The sequence below is a fragment of the Protopterus annectens genome, chromosome 6.part0 (assembly GCF_019279795.1).
Source record: "Protopterus annectens isolate FY-2018-M chromosome 6.part0, PAN1.0, whole genome shotgun sequence".
NCBI lineage: Eukaryota > Metazoa > Chordata > Ceratodontiformes > Protopteridae > Protopterus > Protopterus annectens.
Window position 1 is genome coordinate 668,044,906 of NC_056737.1, and position 24,875 is coordinate 668,069,780.

General features: G+C 41.4%; 1 protein-coding gene across 1 annotated transcript in view; it reads left to right on the top strand.

Annotated features, from left to right (window-relative positions):
• The window catches only part of SIVA1 (SIVA1 apoptosis inducing factor), a 42,483-nt gene extending 20,334 nt beyond the window's left edge, over positions 1 to 22,149 (top strand). The window contains exons 3-4 of the mRNA XM_044074350.1: positions 6,651 to 6,807; positions 21,948 to 22,149. Coding sequence (XP_043930285.1) covers positions 6,651 to 6,807; positions 21,948 to 22,002 — 212 coding nt within the window. The 3' untranslated portion in view covers positions 22,003 to 22,149. The remainder of the gene's footprint in view (positions 1 to 6,650; positions 6,808 to 21,947) is intronic.
• Positions 22,150 to 24,875: the final 2,726 nt, after the last annotated feature.

Below are 24,875 nucleotides of genomic sequence, written 5' to 3' on the forward strand. Positions count from 1 at the left end.
TCTCACACATGGTAAGGCTGGCCCCATTTGCCTCTCCCCTCAAGTGCAGCAAATGTTTCACTGATTTCTGCCCCCCCCCCCCCCAGGGGGTAGCTAAGGGATGCTCTTTAGTTGGCCTTCCAGTCTCCTCTGTGCTTACCCTACTGTTTAGCTGATCTTGAAGCTTTTACAGAAGGCAAGTAGGCTGAAGAACTGTTCCTTGACAGGCTTGGTTACCCTCCTATATCTCACTTGAAGCTTCCTCCATGGATATTGGAACCCACTCAGGCGCTCTCATCAGTCAGGAATTCCACATCCCGGTCTCCACACCCTCAAACTGGCTGTGTAGTTTCTCCATTTCCTGTGATGGATGGTCTAGGCTTGCATCTCCAGTCTGACATTATATTGGCCTCTCGGAATCCATCCACCAATAGTTTTACAGAAGCAAGATTTTTGATTTGAGCCTTCACCAGAATATCTACCCTTTTTTCATCCCCTACTTCAGCCATTCTCCTATTTCTCACTACTTTAAGGAGGGGGCTGGTTTTTTGGGTCTATTAGAAAACCGAAGGCTCATTCTTTTGAAATGTGTCTTGGTCGAACTTAAGTCTGAAAACAGAAAATATCGAAGCAGCTGTTAAACTAATTCTTTCTCTGCCATTTTCAGCACTGTAGTGCAGTCTAGGAGTTGGTATATTTAAGTAGGGGGTACAACCCCACACTTTAATGTTTTTTTAAATTCATTTTATTTTTTGTTGGAACAGCGATTTTTGTACTGACACTTCGTTGTAAGCTTTCACTTGCATATGGTCAATCAGTTTGCTGTAAGTGTTGGTGATTAAGACCCTAGTTTTTCTGTTGGTTTCCCACATTTGGATATTGGCTGCCAACTGAAGTCCATTATCTCTGGCATCTTCTAGATTGTGTAAAGCTTTCATGAAGGGGGTCTTCCTTGGACCTCCAATAAAAGATGCTCTCCTTGGATCTGATGGTGGCTCTTGGGTTAACTCAAATGTGATTAGGTTTAATTCTTGGAAAAATCACTTCAGCAAAATGAATTTCTGAGCTCCAGGTCTTGGCCTCCTTGCATCCTTTTCCATAAGGGTAGGATATCTCTTTAGACCAGTCCTTCATTTTTACTAAAAGTGGCTACTGAAACTAACAAGACTATTCGGTTACCAGTTTTCTTTTCCAACTTTTACTAATAAAGGCAAATACATGCTGTACCTACTAGATGTCCACAGACTATTACATTTTATCTTCACAGAACAAGAGTACAGAAGTACTGATGAGCAGTTTGCTTGCACCAAGCAGTTGGGGGGGGGGCGGGCGGGCTGGCTAGTTTCCAAAATTACTCTACCAAAATGGATCACTGCATTTCGTGGATTATTCTCAAAGGGATGGAGTTGCTTAGTCCTCAAAGAGCTGACTCCATTAGATCGGACTCCTTCATATGCCTTACTCCAGAGCCTCCATTGACTGCTGCAGCCACCTGGTCGAAGACATGGTATCTAGAATCGGGGCTTCCTTTGGTTTGTCAGTTGCTCCAGCATGTCCTTCCTTGAAGGCCTCCCAAGAATTGCGTTGCTGGGGACTCTGATCCATTCATGAAGAATGAAAAGGACATCCTCAGAATGGCAAGTTGCATACTCGCCATAACTTGCCATTTGTGTTGTCCATTTTCATTCTCGCCTTCCCTCCCAACCATCCCCTGTCGCTGCTAGAAGGGGACTGTTGGAACTAGCATGTTTGAGCCCTGATCCTTTCTGTCCTGTTTCTGTAACACTGGGAGTAAGGCAGCAAACTGAGGAATTGGGGATGGTACAGAGCATTATGGGTAGAGGGAGGAGTTCAAGATTAGGCTCCAAAATCTTGAAGTGGTAGTCTTTTTCTGAGGATCAGATCTGGGACCCATTTGTGAGGAAGAATGAAAATGGGTAACTCTGCCTATCCACCTGCATGCATGCAATCTAAAATAGTTGACCCAACTACCAAACATGACAAATGTTGTGATGTATGACCAGGTGTGATAAAATGTCTAATTTTCAGTTCATATAATTAGAAGGAAACCAGCATTCCCTCAAACTCCTGTCTCTAGTATTTAGTAAATGTGGTAGGACTGGAGGTGTAGTGTTGTAGCTTTAAAAGCAACTGTAGTTTGTGGGCATGTGCAAATAAGTACTAAGCACGTGCAGTTCCATTTTGTGTAAGCAGTTGAAGCACGTGCAGTTCATTTTGTGTAAGCAGTTGGAGTGAAAGCATGTATGTCTAGTTTTATGTTCCAGTAGCGTGTGTAATCATAAACGAACACCCAAGCCTCATCGTCTGAGTACACAAGATGAGTGACGTGGTGTCTGAATGGGATCTGAAGTCAAAACCATGACGTGCAGTCAATGGAGGGATATACAGGAGTAGCGCAAACTACTTTTTAAATGGGTCATGGTACTTGTTTAAATGTTTTTTTTTTTTTTTTTTTTTTTTTTTTTACACAATATTAAAGGAGGCATTCAGAACAAATTGCTGCATAAATGTTCAAAACTGCAACACATTGATAAAAGTACTCTAATTACAAAAATGTTTGAAACAATTTTCAGTGTTAAAGAACTTTTTTCCAATGTATTGTTTCACATTGCAATGTACTGTTTTCACATAAGCACTTCGAATTGTGCAAAGTGTTGGTGTGCAGTATTACAGCACAGTTTTTTTTAGTACAATTTCAGTCTGGTGTGCAGTTGAATATTGCAAGTACATGGTGTGTGTTTGAAACTTGGCATGGCAGAGGGATTTTGCAGACCTGGTCCACTTGTATGTATGAACAAGAGTGTGTTTTCATACAGGCTGCTTTTTCTGATGAAGATGCACTTATAAAAGCATTCTACTCAATTTAGCTGGCTCGGAAGCCATTGCGAGAGTGTTCATTTGTGTATGCATCTGCTGGTTATGCAGAGGTAGTGGAAGACTGCTATATTGTGGTACAGGCTGAAACTCTAATACAGAGTGCTTAAAAAAAACTTGGAGAAATGTGCAGCCCTCAGTTTAAGGAAAAGGCACATTTTTTTACATCAAAAGCCTGGTGAAACTTTTTGTCTACAATGAAAAAATGTAGTAGCTACCACCACTTTGAGAAGACGGTTTAATCAATCAACACTATAAAAAACTTTTCATAAAATGAAATAAACTGCAGAGATTAGCACTTTCAGGCTGTGCCCTTTATCAGATAGTGCTCCATTTTAAAACGCCTTTAAAGGGAGTAACGACCAATCTAAACAATACTGGACCCAACTTTTTTTTTTCAAAGCAGAGAGGTTTTGCTTGAAGACTGATTTTAACTTTAAGCAAAGCTGTAGAGATGTCTGATATAAGCTTACAGAAAAGCACACAAATATGCTTGGGGCATGCTTGCAGCATCTTCAGCACAGGGTTGATAGTATGCCGCACAGGGTTGTGTGAGAGGCCAAAGGGAGCCGCACCCCATAATGAAACCTAGGGCACACAGCAAAAGAGGGATGATTTAAAGAAACCCATGGTAAATCTCATAATCAACTGTCATAATTGTGGAGGCAGTCATGAACCCAAAAGAGCGAAGTGCTTTTGGTCTGCAATGCTACAGATTTAAAAAGTGGCATTATTTCAGAAAGCTTTGTAAATCAAGAGGCACAAGACAGCTGCGACCCTACTTACGTCTATCTCTGTGCTTGAAAAGATTAATGCAGTAGACTTGTTGGCAAAGAGCAAAGCATTTTGTACTGTTCTGATGGGAGACCTATAGAGCTCCAAGTTGAGCTCCAAGCTGATGCTGGTTCAAAGTGCAATGTTATGTCAGCAGAAAAGTTTGCTAAAGTGAAAGCTGGTGGAAAAACTGGTAAAGTGCACAAAGCAACTGAAGGCTCGGTAGTGTTAATGTTCTGCTGAGAACAGCAATGACTTGCAATTTTATGTAGTCATGACACATGCAGTCATTGTTGGGCCTTAAAGATAAATTTGAAGAAGGGACTGATTTTATGTGAGCCTTAAAGATAAATTTGAAGATGGGACTGACTTTGTGAGCATGAGTGACTACGCAGGTTTCACACAGCATATTTTTCTGAATATGCTGATATATTCAAAGACTAGTTTTGCAAACTCCCAGTTGTCTACTCCATGAAGGTAGACCACAAGGTAAGCCCAGTTGTCAGACCAGCACAAAGTTCCAGTAGCAATGCTGGACAGATTACTCTTAAATGCACCAATTTGTACAGTGGAAGAATAATCTGGGTATCTTAGCTCTCTACTTTTATTTGAATGTATAGAGCCAAGAGATTTGAACAAAGCTCTTCAACTGTATAGTTTCTCTGCTGTCATGCCAAATGCCACTGTTTTGGATGCAAAAAGTTCACTTTTGGCAAATTTTGCTTTATCAGAAATCTTCCTTGCTATCACTTTTAGTACACCATTTGGAAGGCACAGATTTTATTTGCATTTGTTTACCAGGATGGTCCACTGTGCCAAAAAGTACCTATTTTCAGTGGAGGCTGGGGAGAAAAGCTCCACAGTGAATATACAATTACATTTGAATAAGTTACAATAACAAAGTTAACGTTTCAAATGGGTGGAGATAATGACACTGCGGAGATTTTTTTTTTTAAAGACTGCAGCATTACTAATGGATCTTGGTGGGGGGTGTTCCATAATCTAGCACTGAATAGGAGTGGAGCAATTGGCCAGCAGAAGGGGGGGGTTCATTATCTAGCAGTGGAACAGGAGGGGAACAATTGACCAGCAGAGAAGCTAGTTTTTTTTACTTGCAAGAACATTTGATTTTCAGCAGAGTGGTTTGTTGGGGTGGTATGGTGTAAGTAGAGAGGGCAGGGCAGCTAGATGGATTGAATATTTGTGGACATTGGTTGTATGTAAGGTGGTGAGGGAGTTCCAGCCAATCTAGTAGACTGAGGTGCACTGGTGAGAAGGGTAGTCTGTTGGTCACTAACTTGGCAATTTTGTTACAGCAAAAGTCTAGTTTGGATTTAAGACCTGCCTGTATGTTGGAGCAGGTAGGAGGCAATGGATAGCTTTGAAGAGCAAGTAAGGAAAGTTTTGTGGCGGTCTAGCATGCCTATTTTCTGGTATGTTTAATGTTTTGTATGTGCATGTTGAACGTTGGGTGTTTGTTCTATAGTGACACCTAGATGTTTAGTCTGTGAGATGACTTCTATGGTAGTGTTATCTTGGGAGAGAATGGAGAGTGGTTAGTGGTGAATAGCACAAGTTTTGTTTGGGGTTTAAGGCAAAGTGGTTAGCCATCCATGCTTCAGTGGAGCTAAGAGCTGACTGGGTGAGTTTCAGGAGTTTGGGTGGAGAGTTGGCAGTGCAGATGGTGGAAATGTCTGCTTATTGTATGACCATGCTTTGGTTTGAGTTGCATTCCGTGAAGATGCTTGGTTCACCTGCTCAAACTTGTGTTGAGAGAAGGTTTTGATAGAGTAGGACTTGTGAAACTTCTGTGACTAACAGATCGTACATGGTTGCAAGGAATGGAATTTAGGTGAAATCGAAACCTTTATTGCCAGTGTTGCAGCATCATAGTCTGTAATGAAGACTCAATCTTGAGTATGCTATCTTAATTCCCCTGTTCTAGAGAAAATCCTCTGGTCCTATCTCAAGACCTAATCCTAGATGCACGGCAACTTGGACATGGATCGTTTAAATTGCATGCATGTGTCATTTGTTTTGAATAACCAAATATCAGAGTGGATGTAGATCATAGTGTAGCTTTTAAAGGCAAGTACTGAGCACATGCAAGCAGTGCCATTTTGCATTTGGAGTGACTGCATGTATGTGTAGCAGTCAGCTAGTTTGTGGTGTGTAATAAGCATGTTAAACACCCAAGCCTCATCGTCTTATTTGAATGCACATGATGAGACTCAACTTGCATTACAGCTCCCATTAGGCTGCAGTGTTACATGTACATAAAATATTGCATTTCAGCCTTGTAATTTTTCATAATTTTGCAACCTTTGTCTATACAATGCATCTTTTAACCATCTTTTTGTTTAAGGGCTCCAGAATGGATTATTACATCTGTGATATCTGAGGGGATGGGCAGCACTTGCTACTGGGTATCTGGACTGGTGAGGGATAGTTCTCAGCTGCAAACACCTTAACTTTTCAATTTTCCCTGTGAGATACGTAGGCAAAATACTTGGGAAGTCTGGGCATATGGTCACTGCATTTTTGTCTGTACTCTGCAGTTCTGTTTTTCCCCTCTCAAACAATTTTTTTCTGTTCACAACCCCACGCAGTATTTTGCTGCATCCATAGCTGTAATTCCCATTGTACTCTTGTGTTTTGTAGTCTTGCCTTTACTTTCTGGTAAAGGAAAGGAGTGGTTTTCACTTCACCCTGATTGTGGAAGTGCCAATCTGTGTGGTCACTTTGCATAGTTGGGGGGGGGGTAGTATCGGGTTATGGACACAGATACAGGATAGCTATTTACTTCAGAGAATACACCTACTGTAGCCGTGACGTTGACCCTCTTTATTTAAAATGTGCTTGGTACTGCCATCCTGTGTAGCTCTGAAACTAAATCTATTTATTTTGAAGTACAGCTGATTGTTTTTTTACAGAATATCTGTTTTTGGTATTAAAGTCCTCTGACTGGCCTTTTTCAAATAAGATTTTCCATCTCTCTGCAGCTGTACTCCAGTCATGTTCCAGAGCCTGCTCTGCTTGTGTGAGATCTGTTGGTGCCATTGATAAATGTACCCAGTGTGATCGATTAATATGTCAGAGCTGCAGTAAATCATGTAGCTACTGTAGCAGAATCTGCTGTTCCTTGTGCTTGGTTACAGCGTAAGTATGTTTTGTAATTTTCTGAAATTACAGAAACTTAAATCCTGAACTTGCATGAATTAAGTCTGCAGAAAACTCAATGTTGGTAATAAGTATGTCCTGTAACTTTTGAACTTGTGTTGAAACTTCTCACTGGGTGTACAGAATTTATATAGTTACTATTTACATATCCTCAGAAGTGCGTTTTGATATGCTGCATTGTTTCTGTCCAGTTGGGGATGTAGTGAGCCAGTGGCAAGTGTAATCCTTTTTAGGAGCATATATTACAAATGTTTAGACAAAACACTGTAGTCACAACCCATGCATTCAAAATTTATTTAACAAAAGCAGGGTTACCAAGTATTCACAAGGTGTGCTTATTTTCAATATTTAAAATGGAATGCATAATTGTAGAAATAATGAAGATAAATGAAAGTGTGAAGCAGGTTGCTGAAATGGTTGAAATGTATTTAAATTTCTGCAACTGATTTAAGTTGAAAAGGTGCAGAGAAACATGGTGCAAGAAGAATGTAATAACTGGAATGTGTGGAGTGTTAAAGGTTGGATTTGCATCTTGTAATGGTTGAAGATTAGTGAAGACTAGGAGAGCTAATGTGAATACTGGGCCAAACTGCAGGAGCTAGCTTGATGAAAGCACACAGACTGGAGGTCTATAGTAGGCTTTGTGACCCAGTGTGCTCTCTAATCTTGGACATAATCTCTCTGGTTGGGGGGGGGGGGGTTAAAATGAAAGTGTCAAACTCTATAAATTTGGGCCATGGTTTCATTAAAGGTTTGCTAAGCCTTATTGAAAAGGCATGGTGCTTTGCAGTGCTTACTTCAACAGATGCTGTGGTGCAGTGTTAAGTTGTGACAGTGCACTTGTATAGTGGGATTCTAGTTGGTTTCCAGTTGTATCACCACACTGGTGTGGCAATGTTTTAGCTCTTACATTTCCATGCATTTCCTAAAGTAAATGGCATTTTTAATCCATCTATATTAATTGCCTAAGAAATGTACTGGAGTTTAAACTAGCTAAGCTTGGACCATACTTTCAAGGACCTTGTGTGTGTGGAAGTGCCATAACTACTTTATGCGACCTAATTTTGGATTGTACACGCCCTTATTTTTCACCTTTGCCAGAAGACTGGTTCCTGCACAGATCATATGCCAAAATTAGATTAACAAGTGGTGGTGTAGAGGAAGTGGTGGTGTGGTGTAGAGAAACTAAGTGGTGGTGTAAAGGATCTCATTTCCCAAGATGCCACTCTGTGGCTGTTGTCAGAAAAGCCAGGGAAATTGTGCACAACACTTGCACTTGACTCCCCCTACCACCATAATATAAAACAGACTTTGGAGGAAAATGCCAGACCTTGTGGTTCAATATATTTAGTAGTCCAGTGAGTAGCATAACCATTCAAAGTGATGGTATTCATTTTAGTATTGAAAGATTTCAAAACACTTGTGCTTGCGTATTGATTTGCATATAACAAGGCCTTACCCAGTAATGGGAAGATGAGATGTGTAGCTGTGAACATGGGATACCCTAGATGTCTCAAGCAGATTCTGAGAACAAGTGAATTATGCAGCCAGTCATTTGAGTGCTGCATATCCATCCATAACCCATGGGTCATTGTGTCTATTTGGTGGTGGCAATCTAGAACAAAGGTTCTCAACCACCAGGTGACTAGCCATGACTGTTCATACCACACACCTGTGGCCAGTTTAGTGTCCAGTCTAGCCACTCAAGGTCTTTGGAATGTGGGAGGAAATCGGAGCACCTGGGAAGACGTTCTGAATATGCCAGCTGCTTAAACCTGTAACACTGCTGGGAAAGACTCTGGAAAAATATAGGGACTTGGAACTCTACTGCAAAACATTTTTGATTCCATAAGAGGAATCCAGTAAGACATGGAGTCTGCTATATGCTGTAATGCCCTCAAGAGGAGTCAAATAAGACATGAAAGCATTAGAACATAGAGCACAGACAAAGGTGTCTTGCCAGCTTGAGGAGGGATTGGCAGATTGTAGAAATGGCAGCCCTGTATTCCAAGGAATACCTGCCACATGATTAAGCTTGACATCTAAGAATGTAATGAAATTACAGCAGTACCATGCCTGTTAATAAAATCTCTGTAGGGTCATTTTAGTTTCATAAAGGTCCTATTCAGTATGTGCAAGTGGGGAGAAAATGACAAATCAAATGGCAAGCTATTGGCAAGATGCTAACCTAAATTAAAACTAGTATGCTGAGGGTTCAGTCATTAGGGTGTCTGAAATTGTATCTATAAATGGCTATTCAGACTGAATCATTTTAAATGTATAGCATATAGTTATTTGTCTTGTTTAGAAGACCTTTACATATTTGAGAATATGCAGCCTGTTTTTCTAGATTCTATTAGCTCATGCAGTGGGCTGTATAAAACTGAATATTCTCCTGTCCTGAATTTTATAAAGACCCAGGAAGAGTGATGTAGGGATATTAACATTTTTGTAGGCAGGATCCTAGCTAGGCCGGTATGGTAAGATATTGACAGACTATTTCAGTTTAAAAAAAAAAAAAAAAAAACTCTTGCCAATTACCTAAATTGTGTTGCTGCAACATTCTGCCTAAAATTCATTTATGTACAGAAGTGAATACAGAAAAATTGAACTTTCATTTTCTGATTAAAATTCAAGATGCACTTTTCCTTTGCCTTTGGAACTGAGAGCACAGGGAATTCCAGTAACATGCCTTGAAAATGTCCTGGGACTGTAGCCAACTTTTTGGAAATATAGCCATTTATGTACAGGAAGTAGAAATGGCCAAACAGAAAGCAAGTTAGTATTTGGAGGTTTAAAGATTATTTCCAGGTCATATTCTTGTGATAATGGCACTGTTGCCCTTCACTATGTTCATACAAATACCAGTGCAGATACCAAAGTTTTACTGATCACGCTGGTCTTCATACTATCTAAAAGAAAAATCTGTATTTTAGAGCAGACCTTATTGCAAAAAAAATGGCAATATGAAAAATGTATTGTATCTAGATACTTTTGGGCATCTACTGCTGACTTAGATCCCAGCATTTCCCATACCTCTGACCAAGGGAGCCGGTGGTGGTGGGGGGGGGGGTGCGAAACCCAGAGCCCTGCCCATGCAGTGTCCCACCCAGCCCCCCCACACACAGCCAGAGCCTGTGGGGGGGGGGGGTGCAAAACCCAGTGCCCTGCCCATGCAGTGTCCCACCCAGCCCCCCCACACAGCCATTCCAGTGTCCTGTTACTTGGCTATTTCTCACAATTTGCCATAAACACTGTTCACTCTGTATGCATACTGTTTTATGCTTTACTTCTACAATGATTACAGATATTTGGATTTTAATTTGCAACTTATTTCAAATTTTATAGCACAAAACACAGGCACACCTTTAGCATTTGCTAAACAAAGCAACAGTCTTGCAATGAAAACAGACTTTGCATTAAAACTTGCCTTCATTGAAACCCACATTCAAAGAGGGCATCTGGGCAGTGGCGGGTTTAAGTTTACCTTTGGGCTGTTTTCAAAGCATATCAAATGCACACATTTTTAGGCCCATGAAAAGTATGGTGGTTCATGTTCCTAATCGAATTATATCCCTTGTATAATACAGCGCCTGCACCACATGTTACAGTGCATTTTCAATTTATAGTTTTGAACATTTTCCAGTAAGTGAAATAATTCAAAACATATGAACCAGTAATGACAAACTGCCTAGTTCAGAACATTTCAACCATAAAAGGCCACTCAAACTTCTATCCTCCACCAATATTAGTCAGTATGCACAAATCTCTGCAGTCATCTGAATTCCACATTAAAAAGATCTGAAACTAATGAAGAGATTTGTTTCTATAAAACATTTCAGTGTTTCATCTACAAATATAGTGCCCATTGCCCTAGAATGCATTGCCTGTTACATTAAAAAATGGTAAGCTGGTTATCTGACTAGCTGAAAGGTTCATAGTTACTAGGCACCAAAGGAGGACATAGTCAAGACAGAACTGCAGCATCCCACCCCCTTAATACACATTTACATGCTGTGGGAGTAGAAGCTACAGCCCTCTATCAAGATGCAAGTATGCTACCTGCTGTGCTACTGACACTGCTTTAAAATTCTATACTAAGATGATACCATTTGCTAAACAAAACAGTTGCTCATTTTTACAAACCTAGCATGATGAGCAGTAGTAAACATGTCTGTCTCGAAGCTCACAATTCCTTGAAAACACAAATTCCACCTGTTTAACTCTTAAGTAGGTCATTTTAGACACACCCCCTACTAAACAATACAGCAGTTTTTTCCCACCTGGTACTACAGGAACAGCACTCTGGAATATCCCTATAATACCACTCATTTTGAAATTTCTCAGGCTACTGTACAATTTTAGGCCAGTATTTAAAATTAAAAAATCTTCAGAAAACTGCTACAGGACAAATGAACCCAATTGCTTATATTTTTCAATCCAGTTAAGCACTTTCATCCTTCAAAACTGATTTGACTCCATACAAGTATTCCTTAATTGCTAACCTATATGGTGTGATTAAACTTCCCAATCAAAACCAGTGCAAAATTCAAAACAATGAATGTATTTAAATTACAAACCATTTTATATAAACTTTTGTACATGTCTTTAACTATATTGTACGTCTGTTTCATTATTTCAGTTTTAAAATAGAACTGAAGACAAATGATTGTTCAACCCAGATTATCAGCACACTATTTCAGTGGACTAATTCCACTTTCTAACCTTTCTTTCCAGGGCAGCCCTCTTTCAGCCTTTTTGATTGTCAAGAACTAATGATACAAATTTCTTAAAGTTGGTACAAACTAGTGAATGTTTAATGCCTTCTTATCTGCACTCTTTATGCCAGTGCACTGTTCATAAATTCAGACCTGAATGCTCACTCAGTCTTAACGTAAAATGCTTAACATGAACAGCACTGTTGTGTGTTTTTTTTTTTGTTTGTTTTTTTACAGTGAACTTCACAGTATCCAAATCTACATTGCTTACACCTGCCACATTTTGACATTTTACCTAAACATTTGCCAAAAATATTTATCTCGCACAAGCAATTGTTTTATGTTCTAAAAATGACTTGTTCCATACCAGTAAACATATTGATGGAACTAGAAGACACTATTCCAGTTTTTGAGGTTCATCTCTAATGCTATTAGCATTTGGAAAATGTGGTTCTAAAAGCATCAAACAGAAATCCTCTGTTTATTTGACCACTTCTGGATCATGTAAAATAGGTTAATGTAATCCAGCTCCATCAGTAACAACAAGGCTGCTGCATTAGTCTAACTTAGAAATATATCCAGTGCTGGTTAACATAACTAAGTTTGTCTTATCTCTTCTAAAACTGTCTAATCTGTGATTAACCCAGAGTCTAATCAGACCTTTAGCTAAACCACATTTGTGGTGTGCAAGATGACAGCTGGAATAATGAGTTTGAAAAGGTCTATTTGCATAAATACTGGAATAATTCATATTATAAAAGACTTCAGACTGGGTAAACTTCTTTAACAAATTTAATGTAAGCGCTTTTAATTCTGAAGTTCATTGCATTTTTATGCACGAAAGTGCTTACATTAAATTTGAAGCAAGTTTACGCATTCTGTTCTTTTTGTTTTGTGCTCTATCTCTTGTAAAATCTTTGTATAAGCTAGGTTGATCTCATTCAGTTATGCATTGGTGTAAAAACAAATGTCATTAAATATACTTAATAGTCTTGCAGAGAAATCAAGATGACTTATAATAACAAGGCTGCTATGAATCCTCCCTAAATCTCCTTTGCACTAGACAACTTTCCAGCACTGCACAAACCCAGACTGGATAAAAAATAATTTAAATAACTAAAATCACGCCCTTTATGTGAACTGGAATGGGATGTACGGCGCCCTAGGTGGGTTGCCTAATAGCTGAAGGTTTGTCTGCTGTTGAGGCAATGTCAAAGGAGGGGGCACTGGACACCACTGGAATGGGAAAATAACCCAGTTTTGATCAACCAGCAACGCACCTCACTTACCTTTTAGTTCAGTTCCCTTCCACTTCCTTCAACACTAAGTGCATACACCACCGGCCTCCCACACAACACTTTGTGTGTCGAATCGGGATACGTGAAATCTTCCACTTCCACCCAGTCATACAAACGCAACTAACTGAGAGATGCAGTTTAAGGAGGAATTGAGGCTTCACAATTATGCATCATGTGACAACTGCCTCCAATAACATCTCTGAACGATGCAGGCTTTACAGAAAAAAAAGCTGAAGAGTTCTGTCAAATCATCATGCAATAGCTTAAGAAAATTCAGAGGTGCAAGTGCAACCCCATGCACCTGCCTGCAGGTGTCCTTGCCTCTGACTTACTTAAATGATGCCCACATTGTTGGAAGCTTACCTTGGATTTGTCCCCTCTGCAACTGCCTGCAGGTGTCCTTGCCTCTAACTTAAATGATGCCCACATTGTTGGAAGCTTACCTTGGATTTGTCCCCTCTGCAATGTGTGCCCCTAGCTTTCTCAGCCAAAGGGCCTAGTAACATCCAAGTTAAAGCAGTGGACAGGGCATGCACAGGTGCAATAATTGTCCAGCTGAGTTTTTTCGTTGTGTTCCTAGGTGGTTGCACAGGGATGACCTGGGGAGCCACCTCGTAATATGCCCTGTATCATGCCCAGCCATCTAGCAACTTTGTCTCATCATAGCTAGTATCACTAACTGGTCGTGTCCTGGGTGTGCCCCTGAACATGTTCTCGCATTCTGCTCCCTCCCAAACAGTGAGCATCTTACCTCATCATTCCTCTTCCCACATCATTCGCTCCTCCAGTACCTGGGCTGATAATCTACCTAGGCTCTGTTTGTCAGAGCTTCTTCCCTATGTACCATAAAACATCTTTAACAAAAAAAAAAAATACAAAATTGAGGTATGATCTCATAAAAATGGAAGGCTTCTGTACCTGTGTTTTTTTTTTGTTTGTTTTTTTAACACTTCATTGAATTGCACTTCATGCTTATTGTGCTACAGAGCTAATCTACTACATTTTGTACTGTTAACTATATTTTCATTGCTAGTGTTTCATTACTGTAAACTGCTTTTTCATACAGAGTGTTGTATTTTCTGTTTGAGTGCTCTGCTTCTCTGTGAGGTTTCTGTTCTAGTCAGGTAACCTAGTCTGAAGGCCTGCTATATCCAGACCTGGTTGTTTTGCTAGTTTGTTTCTCCACCTTTTATGCTGGTAGGGGCTTGTCTTCTGTTAGAGTAACAGGACTGCCTGACTTCTCTAGCACGAGTAAGTGCAGGGGTTAGCAGTTTTGGGTAGGAATTAAATCTTCTAGATTGGATCTTTTTGGTATCTAAACCCTGCTGTTGCGCTTGCTTGCTAATCGTGCACTGCTGCTGTGCTGTTTTAACCCATTGCAAGGTGTCTCGGTTGCATTTTTCACTTGCTAGCAATCCTGTGTAACTGATGCCCTCCCTTGCAACTACTGTTGTGTGTTTTTTTTTTTTTTTTTTTTTTTTTTTATCCAGTCCTACTCGCACCTATAGATACTCTATTCTGATAGTACCCACTCTACCATCTTTGACCTCTCTTCCACAGAGTCCAACAACCATGGGCTGACAATTTCCTGTTTTTTCCTAGGAACACAATATGTGAGATGCAGTTAGATTGAGACAGCAATGATTGAAAGTTAATCACAAGCAAGTTTATCTGGCACCGAGAAGGTTGTCTGCACAAACACCACCCACATCCATACAGTACATTCCTATATAGGTTTTTTGGTTGAACCTCCGCCTATCTAAACGAGACCTCTGAGGCAAAAGCACATGCATCATAACCTACTGCAGCAAGCACCACAGGCAGTACACATGCCTGTCTCTCAAAGCCTCAAAGGACAGGCCACAAGCCCAACATACTAGTCAAAGAAGACTATTGTGAGACAGATGTGCCCCTCACCATGCTAGACAAAGGGGGGGGAAGGCACTTCAGTTGTTGGAATCCACCATTTCAGTTGCACAAGTCTCAATAGGTACTGTTATAACTCTGTTGGTGTGAATGACTTGAGACGTACCTCTCTGGACTATGAAGAGACATTATTGAACTTGCTGAATGTGTCCCAGGCAGGTATGTCCCTAACATTAAGCATCCTACTATCACACAGAATGATGTCACAATACAAACGGAAAATGATTGACTTTAACTGGCTTAGTTTCTGGTGTCATTTCAGGGGGATCCAGTACATGCCAGCCTGGGAGGACATGATTGACAGACCACTGCTTTTCCAGAGATGGCATTCATCTGTCTCCCCTGGGCTTCAGGTTTCTGGCAGAGGCTCATGCCTCCCCCATAGTGCCTTTTAGGCAGTCATGAGGACAAAATTGACAATTTGAAAAGTTCTTTAAATTTAAAGGGCGCTGCTAAAGACTAAGAGGCTTAACATGAAACTGCACTCATTGCAAGTCTTCCTCACTCTGGAAGATGCTGACCATTTCTGCAGTAACCAAAACCTGGTTCAAAGCTGTGGAGAGCACCTCAGCCTTAGCAGGTTACTTGTCCTACCATGTTTGCAGACCCCAAGCAAAGGGCTACAAACCCAAAGGAGGTGGAGTTTCAATATTTGTCAGACGTACACTCCTCCAGGCTGGTCAAACAGTATGAACACACAGACGCTCCAGGTGGAGTAAGTGACACTTGTTCAAATCATAGCTAGCTACAGACCTCAGTCATGACTTGGGAGGCCCACTACACCTAGATTCAGCCCTCTACCCTAATCCTGGATGGCTAACTACCCAACCACAGAGTTGGAAGACCTAGGTCAAACACTAACACTGATTCCTCTACTTCAATGCATTGGATCAGATGGTCAACTCCCCCACAAGGTGAAAAATATCCTGGACCTGGTAACCAACACGAGTAGCCGCTGTAATACCCATACAGTCCTCCTTGCCAGGATCTAACAAATTTTCGAAAGCTAGCTGCAACCTCCTGAGAGCAGGTTAAGCAGCTTCACAACCCACCATCCTTTCAATTGGAACAAGCACCAATGTCCAAGCCTATACCAAAAAACAGAGCACCTATATAGCTGCATGGACTCTGCAGTACCTGACAGGACCAAATCCTCCTCAAGGAAGAGTAAACATGTCTGGTGGAAAACGGCAATAAACACCAATTTAAATGAAGAGTGCTCAGGACCTAGAAGGAGCAGGTGCCAAGTTGGAAGCAATCTCCTTTGCCTACACAAGCCAAATAAGATAACTGGTGAAATCCTTAGTCTAACCAGTCCAAATTGACCACATCCACTAAAGACGATCCTAAGGCCACCTTTGCATACATCTGCAGTCTCAAAGGTAACTCTGAAATCTGCTCTGAATTGGTGGTAAAGAATACCACCTAGACAAACGCCATAGATGTAGCCAAACTGCTGGCAGACAAGTTCAGTGAAAACTTCACCCCTGTCCCATCAGTAAACTAAGACATCCACAGCACCTGCTCCCCTAATCACAAGAGAGCAGGTCATTAATTTAATTTATTTTTATTTTACATTTGTTGACCGGGCTAGTCTAGCTGGATATATTTCCATTTTCAGTAGAGGCCCGGGGAGAAGCTCCACACAAATGGACACAAGCATCATACAATCAAAAAGAAATAGCAACAGTAAAAAAAAAACAGCAATGCTGTCTCAAAAGGCATAAAATACAGCCTCCACAGGACCAGACAACATCCCTGGCTGTCCTACATGGACTCTGGCAAGAGTCATCAGCACCACTAGGCACCCTATTCAACCAAAGCCTGCGCACTGGCTTTGTGCCAGCAGAATGGAGAACAGCCACTGTCCTCCATCCAGGCAAGTAGACTCATCAGCCTAATTAGCCTGATCTGCAAGGCCATGGAACGCATTATGGACCTTATAAAGAACATTGGCAGCCTCCAAACGATTGATCCCACAGTTTTGTCAAAGGGAGATTGTGCCTGTTTAACTTGGTTGCTTTCTTTGAAGTAGTCACCAAAGCCACTTTGACCTAGCCAAAGCTTTTGACACTTCCCCACTCTGGCACAATAGATGCACTCCCTGCTAGGCATCAACATCTATGTTATCAGATGGGTAGCTAACTGGCTCACTGGTAGAACTCGCTCAGTAAAAATAGGGGAAGCCACCTCTAGTAGTAGACCTGTAACACGTGGCATACCCCAAGGATCTGTCTTGGGGCATCTACTGTGTGATACACTTTTCTGAGGTGCAGGCCAAAACCAGTAGTCTGTAACCAAGTTTGCCGATGACTGCAAACTGGGTACTGTCATAAATTCCCCTAGTAAAGCGAACATCCTCCAAGAGTACCTTAACCAAACTAATGACTGGTGCTAGAAGCATGGCCTTAAACTGAATGCTAAGAAATACATAATTATCCCCTTTGGAGAAAATGGCGTCCCCACTAATCACATTTAATAACTTGCCAAGCACACAATCTGAGGGACTGGAGTACCCAGGTTGATAGCAACCTGACTTTACCACCATGTTGCCTCCATTGTACAGAAGGCTTTCTACATGGCCCACCTCATAAGAAATGGGTATTTCATTTAGAAACCAGGTCATAACATTCCTGCATGTCTCCCTTATTAGATGCATAGAGTACAATGCTCCCTTCATGTACCTTGCCAAGCACATGCAGAAGTTGGAGACAACATAGGTTCCTGACCAGGAAAATAGTCTCAACTCCTATACAGAGGCTAAAAGCCCTGTACTTGTACTCTGTCTTTTACAGACTGCTCAGAGTTGACTGGTGTCTGGCATAAAAGGCCATCTCGGACTCTGCCTTGGAGTTGCTGCATATCTGAAAGTCAAAACTCCACTTGCACAACCCACACAAGGCCTCAACCTGGTCTGTGACCTTCATAGAACTTAGTGAGATGGATTTGTGTGTCAACGACTCCATCTGTGGAATACTCACTCTGTCGGAGTGCCTCACTAGAGTACCTGTAGTCCTCTTGAGAGGAACCTGGGAAACTGAAAATATACCCCTGGGATCCCAGCTGTGTCCCTGCTGCACAGGGAAACCAGGTGCTGGCTTTCTGGGAACATGGGTGAAATTCTTCACTAGGCTTATAAGGTCCTCAAAGTCCAATAGCCTAGTGTCGTCCTAATGAACCTATGATTCTGCTACTCCCTTGCCCCTTTCCCCTTGGTTGGGCAGCAGATATTCCTCCAGGATGTCTGGATCAAAATGTCCAGTCTGTGGGCATGATCACATTTCTCAAGCATACAAGATTTTTTGTTACATCTTTGAGGATACGGCATGGACCTAGCATTAGAAAGGGAGGATACTGTGTTCCCCCAGGCATGGACCTAGCATTAGAAAGGGAGGCAGCTTTAGAAAGTAAGGCAGCTTTTTTTAATGTGGGTATGGGGCTGTGGAAAGTCCTTGTTGGCTAGAAGGTATTGAGCATTCAGTTCCTGGTACTGAAGAACTGTCTGGAGTTGTATCCTGGACCTGGCAAACTTGCATATGAAAACTTTCCACATTGCTGCTGCATGCCTGGAGTCTGAAGGGTGCTTAACCAAATATCCCCATTCATTTAAATGGTTTCAGAATCTGGGCAGAAATCTGTCTCTCCTTTTAAAGTCATTCCTGCATGTAAGTTGCGTGGCCTTCCTTCACCCATTTGAGGACAAAGGAGATGCATATTGTATAGCTAGTTGATGGCCCCATGTTGGGGACTTGAGGCTAGAGATGTGTGAAATATGCAGAGGGCAGTAGTACTCGTATATCTATCTGCCATGGGAGGTAGTGATTTGAATAGAAATTCAAGTAAAGTCCAGCCTTGTGGTAGGTAAACAAGCTTTATCTTGGAAAGTGCTCAGATTCTGATGTCATTTGACCAGGTATAGGTCCAGGGTCTGTAAGCCAGGAAGATACTGACCCTTGCATGCCTGCAGTCCCCTAAATTTCAGTAGTATGAGTGTTAAATTCAGCACATCATCCTTGCTCTGGATTCTGCTGCACCTGTCCCAAGAGTTCTTTGAGCTGCCAAAGTATACGGAGTAGAAGGTGACAGTCGCCCAAGTTTATTTTTATAATTTAAAAATATACAAGTATTTGTATAATGGATGCTTTGGACTTAGTTTTGCTCCAGGATACTGTTGCATAGATGAGGCAATGCCAACAGATATGGCTGCAAACTGCTCAGAAGGTTCAGTCTGTGGTCTGGTAAACTACTACCATGTTAAGTGTGGTGGTGTCAACAAGCAGAAAAGCATTTAAAAGCAGTTGTAGTGCTCCGTGGTAGTATGAGGCTACATTCCACTTGAGTCTACACCTGCAGGCCACCCACTTCTACATCAGGACAGTATGTGCTGGTGGTCCATCTAGGTTCCGTAGAACTACAAACTACATTTGGACCTATGAAAGGGAGTCCAACAAACATGCTACAAATTAAAGTGGTGATCTAGTGCGAGTGTAGTGCTGGTTTCCAAATCCAAGTAGGAATCCATACAGGTGAAAATTTTATTTGCAAAATCAGATTAAGCGCTTTCATCCTTACAAGTAAAAGACTTCAGCAGAATAAGCAACAAGCCTAAAAGACTGTTAAAATGCTATTTTCAAACAAGACCTCACTTGCATATTGGCTAATTTAAACTTCACAAACTCCTCTTAAAGAACCACTACTAAGACTTTGCATACATGAGTAGTTTTAAGCTGTTAAAGGGCATCCCACCTAATTGAAAGATTCAAGAGGGAAATTATACAGATCTTTCATATCTTGGGAAAAGGAGCAACAAGGTGTCATGCCCACAGTTTGAGCTTTAACAGTTTGCAAACAGAGGATTTGTTGAAGTTTGAACTATTTGGTTTTTGCCAATATGCAAGTGATGTCGGGTTTGAAAATCATTAACTGTCAGTTGTTAACTTTTGCTGAAGTCCTTGGCTTAAAGGGTGAAAGCACTTAATCTGATTTTGTAAATTTATTTTATCTGTTTGGATTCCTTAGATTTTGAGACCAGTACTACAGTAGTCAACACTTCAGAATCTGGACCTCTTGTCATCCATAAGCATCTGAAACCTTGGAGTCTCTTGACCTTTATCACCAGCACCTCAGAGCCAGGTCATGGCCACTGGATGCATTTGATGTGGAAAGGGGGCTTACACTGTAGAATGAGGGGGGGGGGTAAAATCTCTAGAATGATGGGGGGGTAAATTCCCTAGAAGGCAGCAGTGGAGTGCAAACCTACTTTTGGCCCAGGCAAGTCCAGCTGCCCACTAGTCTGTATCTGGGGTGTAGAAACCCTGTTTGGAATGGTTAGTGTTGTGCTAATAGTGCACATAAATCTAGACCAAGACTTGGCAGTTTGTTCTTTGTCTTGGGCTTCTGGACAAAATAGGACACAGTCAAAAGGACAAATTGTAATTGGTCAAAGGAGGTAGTGCAGTGGCCAGGGATAGGTCAAGTTCTGACAAAAGGCAAAGGCTTTGCAGCACTTGCAGCAGAGTTTCTGGCAAGGGAAAGTAATTTGACCATCTCCAAATAGCATCTTTCAGCTATCTTTATACACTTGCATCTGCATGATGTGGTCAGGCAGTAATGGTCTTCCATCTCCTTTGCAAACATACTGTCAAAGAAGCAGAGCTTTGGGCATAGGTATTTGTTGCTGCCGTCTCTGTCTATAGGTAGCACTGACTCAGAAAAACTGCCTTGAATTGCCTCACTATACTGACTGCTTCTCTGTGGGCTTGTACCCAATAGTAGGTCCTTTAGTTACAATTGGGGGCACTGAGCACCCTCTGGCAATGACTTGAACGTGCTCTAGCTGCCATCTCTCTGGGCTAGTCTTTGGAGGTAGAAGTTGGGGTCTGTTCAGTTAGGCTTGCCCAGATAACTAATCTTTTTCAGATAATTCAGAATATACAGGGTTGAAATGATTATGAATTTTGCATTAGGGTGCAGGGTGATGCAAGCTTGGCCTTTATATGCATTACAGGAGATAGTTCTTCAGTTTTGCCATTCCCCCTACATGAGCTTTAAAACTTCCCAGCAAAGTTAGGCTGTAGATGCTCTCATCACAATTTCCAGTATGTATAATTGACTAAGCTACATTTTAAGGGAACACACTCTTCTCCCCACTTGGAAGACTCTGATTTTTATGGTCCCAAAGAGCAGTTGGAATACCTAAAGTCCACCAGCAGCCATAGAGAGGGAACAACTCAAGGAAATATTTGTCTTGAATACTTGCTGTTTAGTGCTTGCCACTCACTTGCCTTTGGTGGGCTTGATGGGCTTTGTGCTGCCACTTTGGGCTCATTTATAGATTGTTTTGGACACCAGGTACTTTGTCAGCTAGCACTCCCAGCCTGGCTTCAGGAGCTAGATCCATGTGGGGGGGGGGGGGGGGTTCTAGATTGCTTCTTGCCTCCTTTCCCGCCTACCAGATTTCTTTGTTAAAGGTGGCCTTGTTGCACTGCTCCAAGTATACATTAGAAGTTTTGGTAGAAGATGCAAGCCTGCCTTCTAGAATGACTTGTATAGGTGTTCTACTTTACCCCTTGTAGTGCAAGTGGCACTTCTAATAAGAGCATGGAACCACATTGGCAGTGCAGAATGGTGGCATACAAATAGCCCAGAGCTGCTTTAACTCGGAGCCTCCACTTTTTGAAAGACCTGCATCCCAAACTTCAGAAAGCAAAATCCTAATAGCTCGTGCAGTTTAGCTTAGTTGGATTCAGATCCTACTGGATTATTTTTTAAGTAAAATTATAATACCAGTCGAGTCATGTCCTTGTTTCTGAAATTGCTCTTCTGGTAACAGTGAAGACAAATTTGGCAACAAACCAGAAAAGCTAGTTTAAATGTAGCCTTTTTCAGTGAAGGTTACACCTTTGCTGATGTGCTCTCTTTTGGCTGTGTGAAGTAGCTGTGATGGTCTGTCGGGGCAGGAATTATGCACGTAATTGTGTATTGGAGGTTAACCAAGTTTAATGTGGATTTAAATTTTCTTTAGTGTCTCCTTTTCTTTTTTTTTTTTTTTTGCTCCATCTGCTTGCTGAAAAGTTTGAAGGCGCAGGATTCAGATGCAGTATCACTTGCTCAGATTAGTTTATCTGAAATCTATTCTGTATTGCATTGCTTTAACTGCTTTTAATTTTTCTTTCAGCTTTGATGGGAGCTATGAGAAGATGCTGTGCAATGACTGCTTACTGTACAGCTGAGATACAAATGGTACTTCATCGTCCTACAGTGAAGAGAACTGTCTCCAGAAAACTTGTGTATTTATTGCTGCTTTCATAATTTTTATGTAAAAGTATATTTTAAACTTTTTATAATACATGGTTCTATTAAAATTGCTATTTCAAAAACACTGCGTTGGTTTATTTGAAGACTGGTTCAGTCAGTCCTATTAAGTAGTGATATTTATATAAATATACAATATATTTTGAGGCATTATCACTTTACCCCTATTTCCTTGTAATCTGAAAAGATTACAGTTGTCCTTAAAGGTGCCTTTTCTCTTGTCTGAGGAATCCATACTGAGGCTTGAGTGAGCTATGTAAAACGAACAGCCTTAAGGCTGTGCAAAAATGCTGCTCTACTTGCGCAGCCTCCATCTTTAAGCAGATGCTTGAAAGCATTTTGTGCTTCATATGCATCTTGTTCTGTGCGGAGGCATGTGTGAATGGGTGTGCCTTTGTTGAAGGTTGTGCGTCAGGGCTGGTAACTCGGCACATAAAAAAATCCACTACCAAACATTAGCGGACCGGAGTTCCGCTGTGGCAACCCGTAACCGGGATAAGCCGAAAGACACAACCAACATGCATCTTGTTTCTGGCATATGCATGCCTTCTCTCCAGTTACATACCTGTGGAATGTTCACTCTTTAAATACAGTTGCTACATGGTCAGATGCCCAAAGAAAGGGTATTGCTTACTGAAGCATAATTTGCATGATATCTCCATGCTTTAACTTATTTCCAAGATGACCTTTGCTGAATTCTCCTATTATACTGAAGTTTAAAGGACTGTAGCAATTTTCTATAATGTAAAGAGGTTAACCTATTGGAGCTTTGACAGGCTTCTAAATTGGTCCCCTCCATTTAAAAGGGACAAGTGGTGACCCTTTCTTGAAGCGACATCTTTTCAAGCCTGCATCTTCATTTGTAGGAAGCTTGTTGAATGTACAAATTTGCAAATTTTGTACACAAGTTTTAATGCGGTTTGATCTTGCTTCAGTGTGTGTCCACCCCCCCTTATTCTCATGCGCTAAATTTGTCACATTGTTTGATTTTATGTAATGATAGAATAGAAGAATGTGAAGTGCGAAATGGGCTAGAATACTCTGTAGGCAGGAGGACTTGTTTGATGCAAACTGACTACGTGTTCCTTTTTAGTGGTAGGAATCTGTTAATCTGACTAATTTTAGTTTTCAGTATACTAAATGTGATTCTCATTTCATTAGAATATGTACCAGAATTCTCATTCCAAACCACATCAGTTACCCCTCCTTTAGTCTAGTTTGGGCAGAACGTTTTTCTAGTATTCTGCGTTGCTGGACTGACTTGAGCCTGTGGATAGGATGTGTGGAGCTTTAATTGGAGCCCCACAAGCTGCTGGCTATGGGGAGCAGACCTATCTAACCCAAGCAGGGGCCCACCCCATTCTCCAGCTGGTAGCTCTTCCACTTCCAATGAACAGTATTAATAGCTTCAGTTTCATCCCATGTCTCAGCTTCCACTGCGACAGTGAGGTTCTGGTTTCTTGGTAGATGGCCTGCTTAAGGCACATAGTCCAAGCCAGTGAAAGGATACTCTTTCAGCTGCTTGTGCTTTCTCAGTAAGTGAGCATAAAGTATTGCTGGTCAAGCCTGTCATTCTGTATCTGAATGAAAGTATGCCCCAGGTGCCTGCTTTAGCGAGTAGTTTGGGCTTTATGAGTTTGAATCATGAACCGTGCTTCCTGCCAAAAGTAACACTCAACACATTCCTGAAGAGGAATAAGATCTGGTATACTCCAGCTAGCCTTAACCCTTGGTTGTGCCACAGCTGAAGAGGAATATTCTAGGCCCAACTGTCCTAACCATTGACTTCAGGGGCTTTAGAAAGTAACTTTTGGATAATGAAAAGCTTAAGCAGACTTCTGAATACCAGAAAATAGAGGGGGGACAGAAGTGCCTTCAATAATACTGTATTGTCAATGGCTACCAGAACATTAGGTAGCCTGAGAGGAAGTGTAAATGCCTGTGTCCTATAGTAGTAAATCAAGCAGGCATTTATTTGGATGCTAGTAATTCATATTGGCTACTTCAAAATAAGGCCATGCCAAGGTATTGGATGACTGTATAAAGGCAATCATCCCCAAATGTTGAACTAACTGGGGATGATGGAGGATATTCCAGGTGTAGCCTTGAAACACAGCAGATACTAACTGGGAATATCTGCACAAGATTGCCCATCCCTTTAGGCACAGTTAAAATGTGCTGAAAACAGCCAGTGCCCAATGTTAGTGGTAAATTATAAATTTCCCTGCATCCCACGATGCTTCAATTTTAGGACAATTTGTACAGTCTTGAGTGCTAGTTATTTCAAATAGACACCAATTCTGGTTACCAGGTTGACTAGCAGTAGTGCTTTTGCAGCAAAAATGTTGACTGCATAAGCTACATACAATCTCCCTCCCACATTATGGGTAGAGGAAGAGCTCTGTCCAGGGACTAGAAGCTTGACTGGACAACTAATCTCTGGGTAGGGTGTCATTAAAGTTCCCTGAACATTGGGGTTCAGGGTCCTCCACCATTCATGGGAATTCTTCCCCTTCCCCCTAGATTGCCTTGTTTGGCAACCCATGGATCGGGGTAAGCTTTTTTTTTTGACCCCCTTTATACAAAGTGCTAATGCTGCATGCTATTTTATATAGTGCAAGTGTAACACAAATTCATTGTTTTGGTCCCAGATAACTAGATGGCTAACCCAAGTTCTCTGCAATCTGGCTCAAGTTATTCCCAGCTAAATGAAAGCTGTCTGCAGCCCATTCATTCCCATGGGGTGACTGTTGCTAAGGCAGTGACCCAGGCATTACCACTCCTCAATGCC